Raw genomic sequence first — 21,664 nt, 5'->3', positions numbered from 1 at the left:
CCAGCTCCTTGTGATTAAATGATGAAGCTCGTGACCAATCGGCATGTTGTGAGAAACGTCTTCTCCACTGATTGTTGGGAGGGAAGAAATGGCCGCATTTGTAGATGGATTCGCTGATTTTCTCCGAATTTAGCGAAAGTGGTCGTTATCATTAAACCAAAGTGGCTTTTGCCGGATCTACGTGTGACCGCACCTCAAGTCGCCAAACAGAAACCGTGGCCTTGTTTTAGCGAGAAAAAGCAGTCGGCCAGAGGCGGGGGATACACAAAGGTTTTAAACTTGGATATGAACAGGGGTAGGGAATTAGCAGCATGGATGGACAGTGGAACGGAGTTCTGGACTATTGAGCGACCTCCAACTAAAGCAAAGGTTTGACTGGGGAGCTTTCATTGCTGGAGCAGAGAGTTCCCTGGAGAGGGGGGCGTGCGGGGTGGTAGAGTTGGATGAGAGGGGAGAGGTGTGTGTGTGCGTGTGCGCGTGTGTGTGTGCGTGTGTGCGTGCGCCGCTCGCAGGCGTGGGAGCGGCTGGAGAAGGCGGAGCACGGGCGCGAGCTGGCGCTGCGTGAGGAGCTCATCCGCCAGGAGAAGCTGGAGCAGCTGGCGCGCCGCTTCGACCGCAAGGCGGCGATGCGCGAGACCTGGCTGGCGGAGAACCAGCGGCTCGTCATGCAGGCAAGGCCAGCCCCCCTCCACCCCCCATGCACAGGCCCCAAGGCCCAGCAGCACGCCAGCAGCTGACAGCGCACCGCGAAGATGAGAGTCAACGCGTGTCTTGAATTGAGCAGGGTTTTTGGAGCTTACGACCTTGCCATACACGAAGACGTTTGTGATGTGATGGTTGGTACATTACATGTCAACTTGTTTGGTGTTTGTGTTATTTAGCATGGGCACACGTTTTGTATGTGTATGTTGACCTTCTTCCGCACCGTACGTAGCCAACCATGCTAATTGGACGTGCGGGGGAAGGACAACAAAACTAAACACAAAAAGCGGTTCTAAATAAATGAGTTTTACATCTAGATGATTTAAAAGTGGACAGCTCCAGTGGCTTCCTAATATCAGAAGGAAGAGCGTTCCAGACGGCCGCAGAAGCGCATCTGAAAGCGCGCGATGCGGTGACCACCGTCTTTGTTCGAAAACCACCGCAAGGATGACCGGAGTTCGAGCGAACCAACGAGAGGGACGGAGAGAGGGCAACTCGTGGCTCATTCTTCCGAACCGGCGATCGCTACCCGCCCGTCAATCCCGCGCCGTCTGACCGCGCCAGCGCGACGCGATGCCCGTCGCGTGACCTCTCGCGTTGCCCGCCCCCCTCCCCCGCGCAGGACAACTTCGGCGCGGACCTGGCGGCGGTGGAGGCGGCCACGAAGAAGCACGAGGCGATCGAGACGGACATGGCGGCGTACGAGGGGCGCGTGCGCGCCGTGGAGGGCGTGGCGCGCGAGCTGGAGGCGGAGAGCTACCACGAGGTGGCGCGCGTGACGCGGCGCCGCGACGGCGTGCTGCAGCTGTGGCGCCGTCTGCAGGAGCTGCTGGCGGCGCGGCGCACGCGGCTGGAGATGACGCTGGCGCTGCAGCGAGCCTTCCACGAGATGCTCTACACCGGCGCCTGGATGGACGAGATGAAGGTCGGTGTGCGTGTGTGAAGCACGGGGAGCGGTAGTGGAGCGGGAGTGGAGCGGGAGTGGAGCGGGAGTGGAGCGGGAGTGGAGCGGGAGTGGAGCGGTAGGGGAGCGGGAGTGGAGCGGTAGTGGAGCGGTAGTGGAGCGGTAGTGGAGCGGGAGTGGAGCGGTAGTGGAGCGGGAGTGGAGCGGTAGTGGAGCGGGAGTGGAGCGGGAGTGGAGCGGGAGTGGAGCGGGAGTGGAGCGGTAGTGGAGCGGTAGTGGAGCGGGAGTGGAGCGGTAGTGGAGCGGGAGTGGAGCGGTAGGGGAGCGGGAGTGGAGCGGGAGTGGAGCGGGAGTGGAGCGGTAGGGGAGCGGTAGTGGAGCGGTAGTGGAGCGGTAGTGGAGCGGGAGTGGAGCGGTAGTGGAGCGGGAGTGGAGCGGGAGTGGAGCGGGAGTGGAGCGGGAGTGGAGCGGTAGTGGAGCGGTAGTGGAGCGGGAGTGGAGCGGTAGTGGAGCGGGAGTGGAGCGGTAGGGGAGCGGGAGTGGAGCGGGAGTGGAGCGGGAGTGGAGCGGGAGTGGAGCGGTAGGGGAGCGGGAGTGGAGCGGTAGTGGAGCGGTAGGGGAGCGGTAGGGGAGCGGGAGTGGAGCGGGAGTGGAGCGGTAGTGGAGCGGGAGTGGAGCGGTAGGGGAGCGGGAGTGGAGCGGGAGTGGAGCGGTAGGGGAGCGGGAGTGGAGCGGGAGTGGAGCGGGAGTGGAGCGGTAGTGGAGCGGGAGTGGAGCGGGAGTGGAGCGGGAGTGGAGCGGTAGGGGAGCGGGAGTGGAGCGGTAGTGGAGCGGTAGGGGAGCGGTAGGGGAGCGGGAGTGGAGCGGGAGTGGAGCGGGAGTGGAGCGGTAGGGGAGCGGGAGTGGAGCGGGAGTGGAGCGGTAGGGGAGCGGGAGTGGAGCGGGAGTGGAGCGGTAGGGGAGCGGGAGTGGAGCGGTAGGGGAGCGGGAGTGGAGCGGTAGTGGAGCGGGAGTGGAGCGGTAGTGGAGCGGGAGTGGAGCGGGAGTGGAGCGGTAGGGGAGCGGGAGTGGAGCGATAGGGGAGCGGGAGTGGAGCGGTAGTGGAGCGGTAGGGGAGCGGTAGTGGAGCGGGAGTGGAGCGGGAGTGGAGCGGGAGTGGAGCGGTAGGGGAGCGGGAGTGGAGCGGTAGGGGAGCGGGAGTGGAGCGGTAGTGGAGCGGTAGGGGAGCGGGAGTGGAGCGGGAGTGGAGCGGTAGGGGAGCGGGAGTGGAGCGGTAGGGGAGCGGGAGTGGAGCGGGAGTGGAGCGGGAGTGGAGCGGTAGTGGAGCGGTAGTGGAGCGGGAGTGGAGCGGGAGTGGAGCGGTAGTGGAGCGGTAGGGGAGCGGGAGTGGAGCGGGAGTGGAGCGGGAGTGGAGCGGGAGTGGAGCGGGAGTGGAGCGGGAGTGGAGCGGTAGTGGAGCGGGAGTGGAGCGGGAGTGGAGCGGGAGTGGAGCGGGAGTGGAGCGGGAGTGGAGCGGTAGGGGAGCGGGAGTGGAGCGGGAGTGGAGCGGTAGTGGAGCGGTAGGGGAGCGGGAGTGGAGCGGGAGTGGAGCGGTAGTGGAGCGGGAGTGGAGCGGGAGTGGAGCGGGAGTGGAGCGGGAGTGGAGCGGTAGGGGAGCGGGAGTGGAGCGGGAGTGGAGCGGTAGTGGAGCGGGAGTGGAGCGGTAGTGGAGCGGGAGTGGAGCGGTAGTGGAGCGGTAGGGGAGCGGGAGTGGAGCGGGAGTGGAGCGGTAGTGGAGCGGGAGTGGAGCGGGAGTGGAGCGGTAGTGGAGCGGGAGTGGAGCGGGAGTGGAGCGGTAGGGGAGCGGGAGTGGAGCGGGAGTGGAGCGGTAGTGGAGCGGGAGTGGAGCGGTAGTGGAGCGGGAGTGGAGCGGGAGTGGAGCGGGAGTGGAGCGGGAGTGGAGCGGTAGTGGAGCGGGAGTGGAGCGGGAGTGGAGCGGTAGGGGAGCGGGAGTGGAGCGGGAGTGGAGCGGGAGTGGAGCGGTAGTGGAGCGGTAGTGGAGCGGGAGTGGAGCGGTAGTGGAGCGGGAGTGGAGCGGGAGTGGAGCGGGAGTGGAGCGGGAGTGGAGCGGGAGTGGAGCGGTAGTGGAGCGGGAGTGGAGCGGGAGTGGAGCGGTAGTGGAGCGGGAGTGGAGCGGGAGTGGAGCGGGAGTGGAGCGGTAGGGGAGCGGGAGTGGAGCGGGAGTGGAGCGGGAGTGGAGCGGTAGTGGAGCGGTAGTGGAGCGGGAGTGGAGCGGGAGTGGAGCGGTAGGGGAGCGGTAGTGGAGCGGGAGTGGAGCGGGAGTGGAGCGGGAGTGGAGCGGTAGGGGAGCGGTAGTGGAGCGGGAGTGGAGCGGGAGTGGAGCGGGAGTGGAGCGGGAGTGGAGCGGTAGGGGAGCGGGAGTGGAGCGGGAGTGGAGCGGGAGTGGAGCGGGAGTGGAGCGGGAGTGGAGCGGTAGTGGAGCGGTAGTGGAGCGGGAGTGGAGCGGGAGTGGAGCGGGAGTGGAGCGGTAGTGGAGCGGGAGTGCAGCGGTAGTGGAGCGGTAGTGGAGCGGGAGTGGAGCGGGAGTGGAGCGGGAGTGGAGCGGTAGGGGAGCGGTAGTGGAGCGGTAGTGGAGCGGGAGTGGAGCGGGAGTGGAGCGGTAGGGGAGCGGGAGTGGAGCGGGAGTGGAGCGGTAGGGGAGCGGGAGTGGAGCGGGAGTGGAGCGGGAGTGGAGCGGTAGTGGAGCGGGAGTGGAGCGGGAGTGGAGCGGGAGTGGAGCGGTAGGGGAGCGGGAGTGGAGCGGTAGTGGAGCGGTAGGGGAGCGGTAGGGGAGCGGGAGTGGAGCGGGAGTGGAGCGGGAGTGGAGCGGTAGGGGAGCGGGAGTGGAGCGGGAGTGGAGCGGTAGGGGAGCGGGAGTGGAGCGGGAGTGGAGCGGTAGGGGAGCGGGAGTGGAGCGGTAGGGGAGCGGGAGTGGAGCGGTAGTGGAGCGGGAGTGGAGCGGTAGTGGAGCGGGAGTGGAGCGGGAGTGGAGCGGTAGGGGAGCGGGAGTGGAGCGATAGGGGAGCGGGAGTGGAGCGGTAGTGGAGCGGTAGGGGAGCGGTAGTGGAGCGGGAGTGGAGCGGGAGTGGAGCGGGAGTGGAGCGGTAGGGGAGCGGGAGTGGAGCGGTAGGGGAGCGGGAGTGGAGCGGTAGTGGAGCGGTAGGGGAGCGGGAGTGGAGCGGGAGTGGAGCGGTAGGGGAGCGGGAGTGGAGCGGTAGGGGAGCGGGAGTGGAGCGGGAGTGGAGCGGGAGTGGAGCGGTAGTGGAGCGGTAGTGGAGCGGGAGTGGAGCGGGAGTGGAGCGGTAGTGGAGCGGTAGGGGAGCGGGAGTGGAGCGGGAGTGGAGCGGGAGTGGAGCGGGAGTGGAGCGGGAGTGGAGCGGGAGTGGAGCGGTAGTGGAGCGGGAGTGGAGCGGGAGTGGAGCGGGAGTGGAGCGGGAGTGGAGCGGGAGTGGAGCGGTAGGGGAGCGGGAGTGGAGCGGGAGTGGAGCGGTAGTGGAGCGGTAGGGGAGCGGGAGTGGAGCGGGAGTGGAGCGGTAGTGGAGCGGGAGTGGAGCGGGAGTGGAGCGGGAGTGGAGCGGGAGTGGAGCGGTAGGGGAGCGGGAGTGGAGCGGGAGTGGAGCGGTAGTGGAGCGGGAGTGGAGCGGTAGTGGAGCGGGAGTGGAGCGGTAGTGGAGCGGTAGGGGAGCGGGAGTGGAGCGGGAGTGGAGCGGTAGTGGAGCGGGAGTGGAGCGGGAGTGGAGCGGTAGTGGAGCGGGAGTGGAGCGGGAGTGGAGCGGTAGGGGAGCGGGAGTGGAGCGGGAGTGGAGCGGTAGTGGAGCGGGAGTGGAGCGGTAGTGGAGCGGGAGTGGAGCGGGAGTGGAGCGGGAGTGGAGCGGGAGTGGAGCGGTAGTGGAGCGGGAGTGGAGCGGGAGTGGAGCGGTAGGGGAGCGGGAGTGGAGCGGGAGTGGAGCGGGAGTGGAGCGGTAGTGGAGCGGTAGTGGAGCGGGAGTGGAGCGGTAGTGGAGCGGGAGTGGAGCGGGAGTGGAGCGGGAGTGGAGCGGGAGTGGAGCGGGAGTGGAGCGGTATTGGAGCGGGAGTGGAGCGGGAGTGGAGCGGTAGTGGAGCGGGAGTGGAGCGGGAGTGGAGCGGGAGTGGAGCGGTAGGGGAGCGGGAGTGGAGCGGGAGTGGAGCGGGAGTGGAGCGGTAGTGGAGCGGTAGTGGAGCGGGAGTGGAGCGGGAGTGGAGCGGTAGGGGAGCGGTAGTGGAGCGGGAGTGGAGCGGGAGTGGAGCGGGAGTGGAGCGGTAGGGGAGCGGTAGTGGAGCGGGAGTGGAGCGGTAGTGGAGCGGGAGTGGAGCGGGAGTGGAGCGGGAGTGGAGCGGTAGGGGAGCGGGAGTGGAGCGGGAGTGGAGCGGGAGTGGAGCGGGAGTGGAGCGGGAGTGGAGCGGTAGTGGAGCGGTAGTGGAGCGGGAGTGGAGCGGGAGTGGAGCGGGAGTGGAGCGGTAGTGGAGCGGGAGTGCAGCGGTAGTGGAGCGGTAGTGGAGCGGGAGTGGAGCGGGAGTGGAGCGGGAGTGGAGCGGTAGGGGAGCGGTAGTGGAGCGGTAGTGGAGCGGGAGTGGAGCGGGAGTGGAGCGGTAGGGGAGCGGTAGTGGAGCGGGAGTGGAGCGGTAGTGGAGCGGGAGTGGAGCGGGAGTGGAGCGGTAGTGGAGCGGTAGTGGAGCGGTAGGGGAGTGGGAGTGGAGCGGTAGGGGAGCGGTAGTGGAGCGGGAGTGGAGCGGTAGTGGAGCGGTAGTGGAGCGGTAGGGGAGCGGGAGTGGAGCGGTAGGGGAGCGGTAGTGGAGCGGGAGTGGAGCGGTAGTGGAGCGGGAGTGGAGCGGGAGTGGAGCGGGAGTGGAGCGGGAGTGGAGCGGGAGTGGAGCGGTAGTGGAGCGGGAGTGGAGCGGTAGTGGAGCGGGAGTGGAGCGGGAGTGGAGCGGTAGGGGAGCGGTAGTGGAGCGGGAGTGGAGCGGTAGTGGAGCGGGAGTGGAGCGGTAGTGGAGCGGGAGTGGAGCGGTAGGGGAGCGGGAGTGGAGCGGGAATGGAGCGGTAGTGGAGCGGGAGTGGAGCGGTAGGGGAGCGGGAGTGGAGCGGGAGTGGAGCGGTAGTGGAGCGGGAGTGGAGCGGGAGTGGAGCGGGAGTGGAGCGGTAGGGGAGCGGGAGTGGAGCGGTAGTGGAGCGGTAGGGGAGCGGGAGTGGAGCGGGAGTGGAGCGGGAGTGGAGCGGTAGGGGAGCGGGAGTGGAGCGGTAGTGGAGCGGGAGTGGAGCGGGAGTGGAGCGGGAGTGGAGCGGTTAGCGTGTCGATTCCTGCTCACGGTCATCATCGGTGATGATTATCTGAACCGGTCCTAGGCTTCCCCTTGGTCGACTCAGCCTCAAATAAGTACCTGGTATAGTATGTAAACATCGCCACTGGGGAGACAAAGGTGGTCGGGTGTGGTGCTTGCCACGCACCCTCTCGTGTACCGTTCCGGCCTTCATAGGTGCTCTTATTTTATTATAGCTTTGAAAATGAAAAATATAATTTTGAGTCTCGTGCAGTGAAGATTGCTCACTGTAGCCAGACTGGTGGGAAAGTGCTGCCCCCTCGCGTGCGAGTCAGAGGTCACTTGAAGGGATCTCAGACACTGGCGATGCACTGCCCTGCGATGCTGTTGTTATTACTACTACTAACACGGTTTGTTTCACCAGCAAAGCCTCACCGAGTCTCCTTCAGCGGGCTCCCGCTCTTTGTCCCTTGTCACGGTTACCGTTGAGATGACGTTGGGGAATCGCATGACACGGCGCGGAGAAGCAACTCGCGTGTGCGCGGCATTGAGAGGGCGCGCGTGACTCTGGTGCGTGCGGCGCGGCGTGCAGCTGCGCCTGCTGTCGCAGGAGTGTGGGAAGCACCTGCTGGGCGTGGAGGACCTCCTGCAGAAGCACGCCCTCGTGGAGGCCGACGTGGCCGCGCAGGCCGACCGCGTGAAGGCCGTCAATGCGGCCGCCCTGCGGTTCGCCGAAGAGGTGGACGGTGCGTACCCACGCGAGCGTCAACCCGCAGGTGCGCGCGTATACCCGTCTGTACGTACCCACAGGAGCGCTCGTCCAGGCCGCCACCAGTGGCACTACGTGTTCACCGGCGGTACAATAGCAGAGACACGCAGTGACTTAGTGAATCAGAATCTGTATTGATACTGGAGGAATCCGATGAGCTACAAAACTTTTTTTCAACAGGTAGCGGCGGGTCAGAACGTTACAACAATAAACAACACAAAAAGACGATATGAGTGCAAAGTTTATGAAAGGTAAACAAATCACTTTAAAAAATAAAACTAAACAAAATGTGTTATCTTACTAGGTAAAGCCCACTCAGCTATTATCTTATTTTTTAGAAGCAATCTGGCCACAAATGATAGTACAGCAGAGTGGCTTATCACGTGGTTTCAGAAGTGGCAAAGAATAAGGGAGGGCTCGGTAATAATGATGTAGCCACGAGGTCTTCTACCTGGCCAGACCAACGAGCGTGGTTAAGAAAGTCATTCGTACAATCTCCAGGAATGACGCAGCGTGTGGAGTCCTTCTCCATCCAGCAGCGGATCGAGGAAGCGTTATACTATCCCTTGTTAACGACACGCAAACGAGTCGTTGGCGTGCTTCTCATTAAAATAATCGCCACGCGAACGAATCCCGTCCCCTCGCAGTCGAGGCCGTTGCGATTAAAACAGAAGGACAAAAGTAAAAATCCTCCACGGGTGATGGCTCAGCCCATCGCCTCTCAGGCGAGTGCGACGAGCAGCACCTCGCGTGAAGTTGACGGTGGCCGTGCGACGGGTGGATTTGCGTCTCTCAGGCTACAGGCCGTGCGACCCCGAGGTGGCGAGCGAGCGAGCGGGGCAGCTGGAGGCGTCCTACGCGGAGCTGTGCGCGCTGTGCGCGGCACGGCGCGCACGCCTCGAGCAGGCTCGCGCCCTGCACCTCTTCCTGTGGGAGGCCGAGGAGGTGGAGGCCTGGGTGCGGCAGGTGGAGCCCCTCCTCGCCAGCGAGGACGCCGGCCACGACCTGGCGGCCGTGCTGCGCCTGCTGGCTCGGCACCGCGCATTCGAGGTGAGGACGCTCTGAGGGGTGATGCGCGAGTCGGAGCCGGAGCCAGCCGTGATGTTGCTGAAGAGTTTCGTGTTTGATTCTCGACGTTGTTTATAGGCGCTCACAGTTTCCCGCTACGTTACAAATGTTCGGTTCTTCATCGCTATGTTTTCTCATGTATGGATCTTCTCTGGGGACTTAGGTTTCCTCCCACTTACATTTGTGTATTTGTGTATATTTGCAAAAAGATTACATGAACATGGTTATCATCAGCATCTTACCTGAACCGCGAGGAGGTCAAGAGTTCTGAACTAAAATGAACTCTTACATGAATTAATTTCCTCCTTCTCTCCTTTGGCAATCCTGTCTCCCCGCACCTCTCCCTCCGGTCCCTCTCCCCGCCCCTTGCCGCATGCCCCCCGGCTCCGCCACGGGCAGGACGAGCTGAGCGGCCGCCGGGCCCAGCTGCAGCAGACGCTGCGCCTGGGCGAGGCGGCCGCGGCGGCGCTGGCGCCCCGCCTGGCCGACGCCGCCGCCTCCGAGGAGGAGAAGCGCGAGGCGGAGCGCGACGCGCAGGCGGCCCGCGCTCGCTCCGCCGAGCTCGAGAAGCTGTGGGCCGCGCTGGAGCTGGCGGCGTCGCGCAGAGCCGAGCGCCTGCGGGCCTCCGAGGCGCTGCACCAGCTGCTGTCGGACTCGGCCGACGTCGAGGCCTGGGCCCGGGACGCGGCGCTGCTGGTGGCGGCCGGCGGCGACGTGGGCAACGACGAGTTCTCCACGCAGGCGCTCGCGCGCAAGCACCGCGACGTCGTGGAGGAGATCGAGGGATACAGGTGCGGCGACGGCGGCGCGCCGGCGGGCCGCCCCGACTCGAAGCGCGATCGTCCGCCGCGGGTGGCGCGAGCGCGACTGACGAGGCTGCGTTTGTCCCGCGCAGGCCGGTGATCGACTCGCTGCGGGAGCAGGCGGCGGCGCTGCCCGCGAGCCTCGCGGAGCCGGCCGGCGTGCGGGAGCGGCTGCGGCGCCTGGAGGACGCGTACGGCGAGCTGGCGGCGCTGGCAGCCGAGCGCGGCCGCCGCCTGCAGGACGCGCTGGCGCTCTACACCATCCACAGCGAGACGGCCGCCTGCCTGCTCTGGCTCGACGAGAAGAGCCAGTGGCTCGACGCGCTGGACATTCCAGAGAAGCTGGAGGACCTGGAGGTCGTTCAGCACCGGTGAGACCACCGCGGCCCATGGGAATCTTGGCTCTGTAAAGTAAATAGAATTAAGAAATTATTATTGTAAAATGACTGCGATTATAATACGTACTCTTTACCCTGAATTTCACAGAAATAGTGGGGGTGAATGTTATAATCCGGTCGCTGTGTGTGTGAGATTTGCAACTTTATTGACACTGGGCACAAGTTTTAGGGTGCGTCTTCCTTTCCGGAGCACTTTCTGGCACTGCTGGCAACCTGGGTGTGGGATTTGTCTGCCCGTGATTAAACTGGGCTCGCAATTGGTAGTGAGTTGGTCGTCTCCGCCTACTCACAATGTGTACTAGTTTTTATTTTGGACTTTATTTGACCACATTTCTACAATATTGGTTGGACCATCGTACTGCTGGTGGTTTGGAAAGTGCTGCCCCTAAGTCGTGGATAAGAGGTCATTTCAACAGTTTTCAGAAGTAGTTCTGTGATATCTCCTTCCGTGGGCCGCTCTCTTAACGTGGGGAAAAGGGCTGCTCTGCTGGAAATGTTGTCTCTCATCTTCCTGCAAATCGGACGGTGTTGGGGCAAAAGGCAAAGGGGCACAGCTTACGCACAATCCCACATTGTGCTTGCCGGCAGGTTTGAGAGCCTGGAGCCCGAGATGAACGGCCTGGCGTCGCGCGTCGCCGTGGTCAATCAGCTGGCCCGGCAGCTGCTGGGGTCAGGGCACGCCAGCGAGGACGACATCAAGGCCAAGCAGGACCTCCTGAACGCCAGGTGACGCCGCACCCCCCACGGGCGCCGAGGGGAACGTGTCGGTGATGGGGCTTGGCCTACCCGAGGCTGCCCTGGGACTCGTTGGAGCCGAGTCCTGGTGGCTTCCACGCTGCGACGTGGTGCTGCTCCCTCCTGCTGCGTCTCCCGCGTTTCTCTTCCCCCACCCGCCGATCGCAGCTTGTGGTCGCTCGGTTGATAGATCGACTTCATCGACAAATCGTCCCGCAGGTGGAGCGAGTTCCGGGAACTGGCGGAGAGCAAGAAGGAGGCGCTGCAGGCGCAGCTGACGCTGCAGAGCTTCCAGCTGGAGTGCCACGAGACGCAGGCGTGGATCCGCGAGAAGACGCGTCTCATCGAGTCCACGCAGGGCCTGGGCAACGACCTAGCCGGTGTCATGGCGCTGCAGCGCAAGCTGTCCGGCATGGAGCGAGACTTGGCTGCCATAGAGGCACGCACCCTACACACACACACCCTACACACACACACCCTACACACACACACCCTACACACACACACCCTACACACACACACTACACACACACACACTACACACACACACACTACACACACACCCTACACACCATACACATCATACACACATGTGCAACGCAATTAAAGATACGTCAAGATCTGTTTGTTTATACATTTATTCTCCATTTAAATAGACATTTAGACATGTAACACATGCAGCTCTTGAAGATGCATTTTTAAAACAGTTAATATAATTTGTATAACTTTTTATAAAACTTCAGTACTTAGCATTTCCATAAACATTACAAATGAACACACATGACTGGTGACGATGTTTATTATTGCGTACTGCGCCCCGCGCCCCCCGCCCTGCAGGTGAAGGTGGGGGACCTGCAGGGCGAGGCGGAGCGGCTGGCGCAGCGCCACCCGGAGAGCGCCGGCGCCGTGCGTGGCCAGCTGGCCGACACGGCGGCCGTGTGGGGCGCCTTGCGCGGCACGCTGCGCGCCCGCGAGGACTCCCTCGGCGAGGCCTCCAAGCTGCAGAAGTTCCTGCAGGACGTCGACGACTTCCAGGTCGGGCCCTGACCGCGTCGCCGGCCGCTCTGGTCGGTTGCGTGGGGCGTGACGGTGACCGCCCCGAACGCCCCACCTCCCGAAGGCAGGAAACCCTCTCGAGCCGCGCCCACGTTGCCGAGGCTGATACGGCCGGTCGGGGTCACGAACCCCTCGCATGTCGCTGACAAATGCCTTCCTTCGGGCCGTTCGTGTACCGGTTCCTAGAGCTCGTTTCGCGCGCCGCTCGAGAAAGCCTCCGGACGGTAGCTGCATTCCGCCGCTGCGTGATGCGCACGCCACATCGTGCATCGCGTCGCTTAGCAACGGCGAGGCGTATACGTTTATCGGCTTTGAGGTCAAATGACGTCCGCTTTGGCATTTGAAGGCGGCTTTAAGTTGAAAGCGGCGGTGACTTCAAATGAACGCGGCGTGGAGCGGCTCGCGGCGTCGCGTGCGGCAGAGTTGGCGGCGTCTCCCGCCGACGTCACGGCCGCCGCACACTGCACGGCCGTTGTTCAGGATGGCGTCGGCGCGGCCGCGAGAATCGGAAGAAGTAACAAGGAGCCCCTTGACGGCGGCGAGGAATTTACTGGAAGGTCGTAGTGAGGGGCGCACGCGGGGAGATTTGTGGTGGCATTTTGGTCTCTTAAGAAAGAGGCACGGGATGAGGTCGGCTCGTGTCCGGGCGCTACGTCGATTCGTAGCAGCGTCGTCATGGCAATGCTGGGTATGGTGACGGCTTGGTGTGCTCCTCATTCAGCAGTCGGTAGGTCTTGCCTGGTGATTCTGATGATTTGGTGCACAGTTTAGGAAGTGACACAAGTATTTATGTCAAGCAAAGCAAACTATTACAAAAAAAAAAACTCGTGTGTCTACAGTATGAGGCCGAACAGAGATTGGATTGTGTGCATCATTTGGTCAACACGTGTTAACAAGTGACAAGAATTATATTGACCTCATTCATTCCTGAAATGTGATTGACTAAGTTATAAATGTTTTATACAACAGCCATGAAATGAGGCCTCATGGTTGGTATTTTGACGGTAATGCTTACCGTATTCTCCGGATTATCCACTTTTTCTCCGTGGGTTTTAAAGCAAGAGCTGAAATTTTGTCTGATTAACCAGTTAGTGTTCATGAGGCCAGAGTTGTCTATCTTTATTGACACCGTGTACAAGTCAACAACTTTATTGCCCCTACGGCCACATCCACCGTGATTACGGCGATCTCACCGCTTTATTTTCCAGCGTCCCCTCTATTTTTTATGTTTTACACCCTTGGGTTTCCACTTGCCCGGTACATCGTGGGTTCCAGAATCATTATTGTTCATTTTCAAAATGACCACTACGTTTGGGGCGCTTTTTGCTTTCCGGAGTTTCTTACAATCCGCAGAATACGGTGAATTCTTGGCTCCAGAAATCATAAATTTGTGTGGCAGTTGAAACAGGAAGCACGTTTCTCACAGCCCCCTCTACATCTTGTCCACCCGGCAGAACAAACGGCTACACCGCGGCCGGTCGATCGTCAGATTTTGTGTGGTAGGCCAAAGTGTGGGTTACTCCGACCCCGTTAAAGACATCTGACTCGTGTGGAAGAGTAGGCAACAATACCCTGCGTAGATGGCCTCGAGAGCTCCCTCCAGTGGAAGCCCTTCCGCCAGCAGTGGCGTGAGCAAGACACTGCAGGGCCGCGCCTTTGCCTTTCTGAGCTCCGCACCACAGGGAATGGAGGCTGCGTCGCACCTTGTGTGTGCGTGCGTCTGCTGAGCGGCGCGCGTCTTCTCCGGGTGCAGGCTTGGCTCTCCAAAACCCAGAAGGCCGTGGCGTCGGAGGACGTTCCCAGCACCCTCCCCGAGGCTGAGAAGCTCCTGGCGCAGCACGAAGCGATCAAGGTGGGCCTCGCCGCACCTCGTCCACTCACGAGGCCACCGTCTCCTCACGATGGCAGCGGCGCCTGTTCCGAGCGCCCCTCCTCGTAGCCAAAACAAAAGTGTCTCACTGCTGATGGAGTGCCTTTTTTTGGTACCTTGTACTGAGATGTTGAGAATGTAATAGGATTACCTTTTTAAGTTGATTTTTTAAATAAAAAATATTCGTTGGAACATTGCTGAATGCTGCATTTTATTTATACAAAGGGAATGTTTTTTTTTCATTTAAATGCTCTATAGTGTAATTTCTAGACAATTTTTACTATGAATTACATCCTACTTAACGATAGATGCTTCAATTCGTCAGAGAAATCTGTTGCTTTAAATAAATTATAGATGGTCGGGACACAAAAGATATAGCGGCGGTCGAATGACCCGGAAGCAGCAGCGACGATCCCACCTAGAGAGGATCTCACCAGCGATGCCGTCTGTCACCTTTCTGCCCACAGAACGAGATCAGCAACTACAGCGAGGACCACCGGCGCATGCGGGAGATGGGCGAGGAGGTGACGCGCGACCAGAGCGACCCGCAGCACGTGTTCCTGCGCCAGCGGCTGCAGGCCCTGCACACCGGCTGGGCCGAGCTGCACAGCATGTGGGACAACCGGCGGGCGCTGCTGGCCGCGTGCCACGCGCACCTCGCCTTCGCGCGCGACGCTCGCCAGGCCGACGGCGTTCTCAGCAACCAGGTTCGTGCTCTCTCCTCTCTCTCCTCTCTCTTTCCTCTCTCTCCTCTCTCTCTCTTTCCTCTCTCTCGCGCGCAGCGCCGGTGACAGCGACGCAGAGAGAGAGTTCGTGTCGTGTCTCTGTTCTTCCTCCTCCGTTGAAGGAGCGCAGACCACAGCACGGTCGGGCGGGAGACGGTGGCCTCCTCACGGTGGCTCCACTCGTTGCTCGTTCGCGCATTACCGCAAACACAACCGATACCGTCATCGAGGCGGAGTGGACGTGTGTGCGTGATGGCGCCCATCGTGCCTCGCGCCGCTTGTTACCACCACGCCGCTTGGATAGTGCTCCCAGCACTCGTCCCTCTGTATCCAACCAGCATGCATGTTTCCTGTTTGGATGGGTATTCCGATCATTGTTAGTAAGTGTTGGATTTGAAGTTTTGTGACGTCCCAGGCAATTATCCTCTGGCTGCTGGAGAGAGGGAGCGTCTCCCTGTCCGACTCTTCGAATGTGCGCTTTGTTCCTTTCTTGTAGCTGCCACTTGGAGTAGATCCACGTGTGCCCCTGTGCCTTCAGAGACGCACCAGGAGCGTGCCGTAGAAGTCAAACTGGGGAACTCGTCGGCTGCTCGCCGCGCGTTTGTTCCGTTGGACGCTGGGCTCACTTGCGGCGGTGCCGGCTCTGTCCGCGCGCATTTCCCTGACTCCCGCAGGAGTACGCGCTGAGCCGCGTGGAGATGCCGGCGACGCTGCAGTCCGCCGAGGAAGCCATCAAGAAGCACGAGGCGCTGACCACCAGCATGGAGGCCAATGACGAGAAGGTCGGCAGCGTGCTGGACACGGGGAGGAAGCTGGTCGGCGAGGGGAACTTCAACGCTGACAAGATCCAAGAGAAGATGGATTCCATCAGCGAGAGGCGAGTGGCCTCGCCGAGGCGACGCCGGGCTTTGTTGTTTTTCAAGGCGAGGCCGGGACGCTTGAGGCGTTCGAGAAGTCGTCTCGCCTTTCGTTTCTCAGTCCGTCTTTGCAAAAGAGAGAAAATTATTTGTTTTGAGTGGCAGTGCGTCGGATGTACGTACGTATGTTGGACCTCTTTTGCACCGTATGTAGCCAGCCGTGCTAATCAGAGGTGCGGGTGACATTAGCGCTGCCTTCTTTGTGAAACGCCTCGTCACACGGCTGACTGCTGCTGCCGAGCGTAGGCAGCAGCCAGGGCCTTCGCTTGCGCCATTGCGCTGCTGCTGCTCCATGTTGAGGTGTTTGCTGCCGCACGGGGCTCATGTCAAGCGCGGCAACGGTGCTGTCACAGTGATCATGCCCGATCGTGTAGCTTATGATTTTGCGGCTCGTGTTACTGGAAGTAACGCGTGTTGGTTACGATGACGACGGTGACGATGGTGACGATGGTGATGTTGTGCAGGCGTGAGAAGAACCAGGCAGCAGCAGCAGACCTCCTGGGCCGTTTGAGGGACAACCGGGACCTACAGAAGTTCCTGCAAGATTGCCAGGAGGTCAGTCAACGGATCTTTGCCGTTCATTCGAGGGACTGACGTTGAGTTGTAACTGGGCGGTACGCCGCCTCCTTCGCATGTCGACCTGTCCCTCTCCCTGCCTCCTCTCCTCTCCCCTCCACCGGCACATCCCTCCTGTGTTAGTTCATTGATAATCTTCGTTATCAATTTCCACCTTGAACATTCTTTACACAACATGGAACTTCTAAACTGAGGCCAGAAATCGATATATGTGTCGTAGTTAACCATTCTCGCTTCGTTGCAGCAACACAATCACAAGACTCAACCCCTCCAACCTTCACGCGCAACATTTGCTCCTTCCAGCCTGATTTTTGTAGACCGTTCGATGGTTCCGGTTTTAACTGCGCGCCCGTTGCCATCGCCTCGCTGACCGGAGGGCCGTGAATGACGCTGCATTCCCGGTGCCTTGCAGCTGAGCCTGTGGATGAACGAGAAGATGCTGACGGCGCAGGACATGTCGTACGACGAGGCCAGGAACCTCCACTCCAAGTGGCAGAAGCACCAGGCCTTCATGGCGGAGCTGGCCTCCAACAAGGAGTGGCTGGACAAGATCAAGAAGGTGTGCGTGCTTCTCTGGAACGTTCGGCTCTGGAATGTTCTGGAACGTGCGCTCCGGAACGTGCGCTGAGATCTGATGAAATTGGGCACATTCCGGGTGATTTGGTCACAGGCAACTTAGTGATGAACAGAGTATTAAGATGTTATAATGGCATCTGGTGGTGTTCATAATATTGGTGGTTATATGGCAATGGTTTAAGTAATGTTGAATCAACAACTTGCTTCGTGATGCAAACCGGCGCGCATTCCATGCGGCACGGCAGGAGGGGGAGCAACTGATCCGGGACAAGCCGGAGACAGAGGGCATCGTGCAGGAGAAGCTCTCGGAGCTGGGCACCGTGTGGGACCGCCTGGAGAGCACCACGCAGCTCAAGGCCCAGCGGCTCTTCGACGCGAACCGCGCCGAGCTCTTCACGCAGAGCTGCGCCGACATCAACATGTGGCTCGCCGAGCTGGAGACACAGATCACGTCCGAGGACCACGGCAGCGACCTCACCAGCGTCAACATCCTGCTCAAGAAGCAGCAGGTGGGCGCGACCGGAGCGCGGAATCACAGACGTGCGAGCTCGCGGGGAAGGGATCGCCACCGCTGTGCCGTGTTTCTGAAGTGCAACGTTCCACCAGCAGCACCAGGCACAAGTGGCATTCAGCGGTGCAGATACAGGCCACTGCTACTGCTGCAGGCCACTGCTACTGCTGCAGGCCACTGCTACTGCTGCAGGCCACTGCTACTGCTGCAGGTCACTGCTACAGATACAGGCTACTGCTGCAGGCCACTGCTACTGCTGCAGGCCACTGCTACTGCTGCAGGCCACTGCTACTGCTACAGGCCACTGCTACAGATACAGGTCACTGCTACTGCTGCAGGCCACTGCTACTGCTGCAGGTCACTGCTACAGATACAGGCCACTGCTACTGCTGCAGGCCACTGCTACTGCTGCAGGTCACTGCTACTGCTGCAGGCCACTGCTACTGCTACAGGCCACTGCTACTGCTGCAGGCCACTGCTACAGATACAGGCCACTGCTACTGCTGCAGGCCACTACTACTGCTGCAGGTCACTGCTACTGCTGCAGGCCACTGCTACTGCTACAGGCCACTGCTGCAAGGTACTCGGCAACACGAAGCAGAGAGAGGCTTCATTGCAGGCTTCTTAATTCACAGACTCGTGGGCCTGTGCTTGCTCCTCTCTCAGTCTGGACCCTCACCTGGTAGCAGTTTAATAATAATTCACAGCCTCCTTCGTTACGCCATTGCTTGGTGAAGGCCCTGCCACGTCACGTCGGTTGCGGGGGTTGTTTGACCATACTTGACCACGCTGGACAGTGTGGGTTTGTGAAGGTTGTGGGGGGGGTTGCATATCTCTCGCCTGCTGGGTTCTGAGCGCAGTGCGCACGAACCGCCCCGCCTCTGCGCCCCTGATACCGATCTGCGTGGTCGCAAATAGCCGTACGACGAGCGACGATTCGCCGCCCCCCTCGCGGTGGCCGCAACGTGTCCTCCACGCTCCTAACCCCCTCCCACCGCGTGCCGCCTCAGCTGCTGGAGAAGCAGATGGAGGTGCGCGAGAAGGAGGTGCGCGAGCTGCAGGACCAGGTGCTCGTGCTGCGGCAGGAGCAGCTCAAGGAGGGCGCGGGCGGCCCGGGGGAGGGCGGGGAGGAGGAGGTGGACGGCATGCGCGCCAGCGTGGAGGGCCGCTTCAAGCAGGTGACGCAGCCGCTGGAGGAGCGCCGCCTCAAGCTGCTGGCGTCCAAGGAGGTTCACCAGTTCACCCGCGACCTCGAGGACGAGATCGTGAGTCGGCCACGCAACCCTCGCCGCGAGCCCCGGCACGGTCCACCCGAACCACCGTGCGGCCAACCCCATCCCTAACCATAGCCCTGGCTAACCACGTGGCCCCTCCTAACCTTGGCACGTTCGACCCCAACCCCACCCGGCACAGCGCCACGCTTGACCCTCCGCACTCGGCCGCGCGCCGTCGCGTCCCCTCCATCGCCATCTCTGTCGCGATGGCTCCGACCCCTCGGCGCGCCAGCGAGGGCGACGGCAGGCGAGGGGAGTGGTGCCCGCTGGTGAGCGCGGGGGGCCTGACGCCAATTAGCGTGCGTGACGTTGCGTGTGTCTCACATGTCACGTGTCGTGTGCCGTGTGTCGCCCGCAGCTCTGGGTGGAGGAGCGGCTGCCTCTGGCCACGTCCACGGATCACGGCAACAGCCTGCAGTCGGTGCAGCTGCTCGTCCAGAAGAACCAGGTGAAGAGTCGCATCGTCACCCGTGCCGGAGATGGCCTGGAACGCTTTGCGTTGACACCCGCACACCGGGGCTGCTGTGACGCGCAGCTCCTAAAGGGTGAACGCTCAGGGGTTGCCATGAACGATATTCTGCGAGGAACAAACGCTATCGTCATGTGATAATGGTGATATGATGATGTTCAGTCGCTTGTCAATGCACTGTTGCACGAGGACCTCCCCATGCCGTGTCGGTCATTAGGGGTCGTTTGACCATACTTCACCACGCAGGTTAGTGCGGGTTTTTGAAAGGAGAACCCAGGACCGGTACAGATATCACTCACCGCTGATGTTTGCCAGGGTCGAGAATCCAACTCAGGTCACCCGGATCGTAGTGGACAGATGCATGCTGGGAATTACATTGATAGACCGAAGGAGGAGCATTGCAGCTGGTAAGGGAGGTGAGATTTGGGCCGCAGGACGCGTCACGGCTCAGAGGGGCGATGATGGCCGACGGTTGAGACTAACGACGGAGCGGCAGCCAGGGGATGAGTCCGAGAGGACGTCCACCGAGAAGATGGAGCAATGAACTCGGCTCGTGTGTAGGTGCCAGGGGGGAGGTGGCGGTTACTTGGGGAGACCTTCAACCAGCAGTGGATCGACCATGATGGATAATAAATTAAGCTAATTGCGTCACTATCCGTGTGTAGTTGCTTCAATTAAAAGTCTTAAAAGTGCTCAATTGAAGGCAGCATGGGTTCTCTTACCTTGCTGATCATGTCAAGCAGCATAACCCATCGCGCAACTCCGGTCATCCCCTTCGCAGCTTACGGCTGGCCATAAAAACAAAGTCGGTCACCGCGTCGCGCCCTTTCAGATGCGCTTCTGCGGCCGTCTAGAGCGCTCTTCTGATATTTGGAAGCCACTGGAGGCTATGCACTTTGAAATCATCATCTGGATTGAAAACTCATTTCTTTAGAACTGCTTTTTGTGTTTTAATTTGTTGTCCTTTCCCCGCACCTCCGATTGGCACGGTCGGCTACGCATGGCGCATCTTAAATATGCTGTTTGTAGGTCATCGAGTTTTCCAAACAAACCTGCGACGTCTCCGCTGTTGCCGCCACCGCCGTGTGCAGAATCTGCAGAAGGAGATGGCGGGGCACGAGCCGCGCGTGCACGAGGTGTGCGAGCGCGGCGAGGCACTGGCAGAGCGCGGCCTGGGCGAGGGCGGCGCCGAGGCGGGCGCCGCGGCGCGCCGCCTGGGGGAGCTGCGGGCGCTGTGGGGCCGCCTGCGCGACGAGGCGGGGGCACGGAGCGCGCGCCTCCACGAGGCCCACCGCGCGCAGCGGTACTACTTCGACGTGGCGGAGGCCGAGTCGTGGATGAGCGAGCAGGAGCTCTACATGATCGCCGAGGAGAAAGTGAAGGTGACTCTCGCGGGCGCCTCCAGCGGCTGTGGCGAGCGCCGGCTGTGCGCGCCGCTGCCTCCGTTCGGCATCGATGCAGCGGATTGACTGCGAATGGGGAGGACCTGCCTGTTGGTGGCATTTTTAGATGGAAATTTGTTTAATTTATTTCTCTTCTTACTTTGCTGGGTCCCTAGCGGTCCCTCCTCTGTGTCACGTTGTGGTCGTTGTTGAACGACGATGGTGCTGATGCCTGCTTGGCGTGATGTCAGGATGAGCAGAGCGCACTGGCCCTGGTGAAGAAGCACGCCATCATGGAGCAGGGGGTGGAGGATTACGCCAACGTCATCCGGCAGCTGGCTGAGACCAGTCGCAGCCTGGTGGCAGACTCGCACCCCGAGAGGTTTGCTCGCTCGCACGCCCACACGCTCAACAGCCATCGCTTCAACTCACCATGAGCTCATTCGCGATAAATCTAAGAATTTTATTTTACATAAATAATAATTGTGAAACTGAACTGTAAGAGGGGTGTTGCCTGCTGTCGTCCATGCTATGGATGCAATCTCAGGAGTTGTGCAAGGTTACAATTTAGATTTAGCGCGCTGGGCTTGGACTCGCCGCGTCGCTGTCAGGGTTGGGTGTCCGGCGGTGGAGACGCGAGACGGAGACTGCCAGAGGAGCGAACGTCCACTTGGGGATGTCCACCAGGGAGATGAAGCGTGGCAGGCACCGTGGGATTGAGGGGGGTGGCTACGGCTTGGGGAGGCCTTCATTCAGCAGTGAACAGACCATGGCTGGTGATGGTGGTCCGTGTAGGTGATAGGCATGGTGATATCTGGGGCTGCCAGCAACTCTTCATTTTCTACTGTGGCGGATCTCTGTAAATGAGTCTGACAAATCGCAAGGATCATTAGAAACAGTTGGTTTATTCCACGCTAACGTCGCCGCCACCGCCGCTCGCTTGCGTCCCTCAGCGACCGGATCCTGCTGCGGCAGTCGCAGGCGGACAAGCAGTACGCCAGCCTCAAGGACCTGGCGGAGGAGCGGCGCGGGAAACTGTCCGAAAAGCACGGCCTCTTCCAGCTGAGCCGCGAGGTGGAGGAGCTGGAGCAGTGGATCGCCGAGCGGGAGGTGGTGGCCTCCTCGCACGAGCTGGGCCAGGACTACGAGCACGTCACCGTGAGTCCGTCACCTTCCCCCCCCCCCCCACCCCCAGGTCACCATGAGTCTGCCACCCCCACCGAGGCACCGTGAGTCCGCTTCATCAACCCAATTGGTGAAGCGTCTATAACATTGATAATTTCTTTCCCAAACTACAGTCCTTCCACATGCGATGCCAAAGACACCTTCTTGGCATCCGATGGTTCGACTTTGTCTTAAATGTCACCGTTGCATCTGCGACCGGTCTCCTAGCGATCGAGAGCTTAGCTCGAGAGAGACGGCTGTCACTTTGTGGACAGCGTTGCCCTTCTTGATGCGCACTTCGGTTGGCTGTCTACGTTCGAAGTGAGAACTGCGACCTCAAAGGAATGCCCCCCCCCCACCCTGATTCGTGGATCGAACGCCGGTGTGGCAGCGAGAGACGTTGATGCAAATGCTGTCGCAAGAGGGTCACGCGTTTGGCGCACAGC

At 61.1% G+C, this 21,664-nt stretch overlaps 1 protein-coding gene across 2 annotated transcripts in view; it reads left to right on the top strand.

Moving 5' to 3' along the window:
- Nucleotides 1-21,664, top strand: part of LOC144729573 (spectrin beta chain, non-erythrocytic 1-like) — an 87,860-nt gene that overhangs the window by 49,618 nt on the left and 16,578 nt on the right. For both annotated transcript variants that reach the window (XM_078609919.1, XM_078609920.1), the window contains 20 exons: nt 513-671; nt 1,325-1,627; nt 7,518-7,671; nt 8,491-8,744; nt 9,162-9,553; nt 9,658-9,936; nt 10,552-10,689; nt 10,918-11,137; nt 11,536-11,733; nt 13,508-13,606; nt 14,092-14,331; nt 15,024-15,226; nt 15,731-15,821; nt 16,255-16,401; nt 16,664-16,927; nt 17,940-18,194; nt 18,562-18,651; nt 19,764-20,054; nt 20,306-20,436; nt 21,008-21,212. In XM_078609919.1, coding sequence (XP_078466045.1) covers nt 513-671; nt 1,325-1,627; nt 7,518-7,671; nt 8,491-8,744; nt 9,162-9,553; nt 9,658-9,936; nt 10,552-10,689; nt 10,918-11,137; nt 11,536-11,733; nt 13,508-13,606; nt 14,092-14,331; nt 15,024-15,226; nt 15,731-15,821; nt 16,255-16,401; nt 16,664-16,927; nt 17,940-18,194; nt 18,562-18,651; nt 19,764-20,054; nt 20,306-20,436; nt 21,008-21,212 — 4,113 coding nt within the window. The remainder of the gene's footprint in view (nt 1-512; nt 672-1,324; nt 1,628-7,517; nt 7,672-8,490; nt 8,745-9,161; nt 9,554-9,657; nt 9,937-10,551; nt 10,690-10,917; nt 11,138-11,535; nt 11,734-13,507; nt 13,607-14,091; nt 14,332-15,023; nt 15,227-15,730; nt 15,822-16,254; nt 16,402-16,663; nt 16,928-17,939; nt 18,195-18,561; nt 18,652-19,763; nt 20,055-20,305; nt 20,437-21,007; nt 21,213-21,664) is intronic.

The sequence above is a fragment of the Lampetra planeri genome, chromosome 33, assembly GCF_965212315.1.
Source record: "Lampetra planeri chromosome 33, kcLamPlan1.2.h2, whole genome shotgun sequence".
Lineage (NCBI taxonomy): Eukaryota > Metazoa > Chordata > Hyperoartia > Petromyzontiformes > Petromyzontidae > Lampetra > Lampetra planeri.
This window is presented reverse-complemented; position numbering and strand designations above follow the sequence as displayed.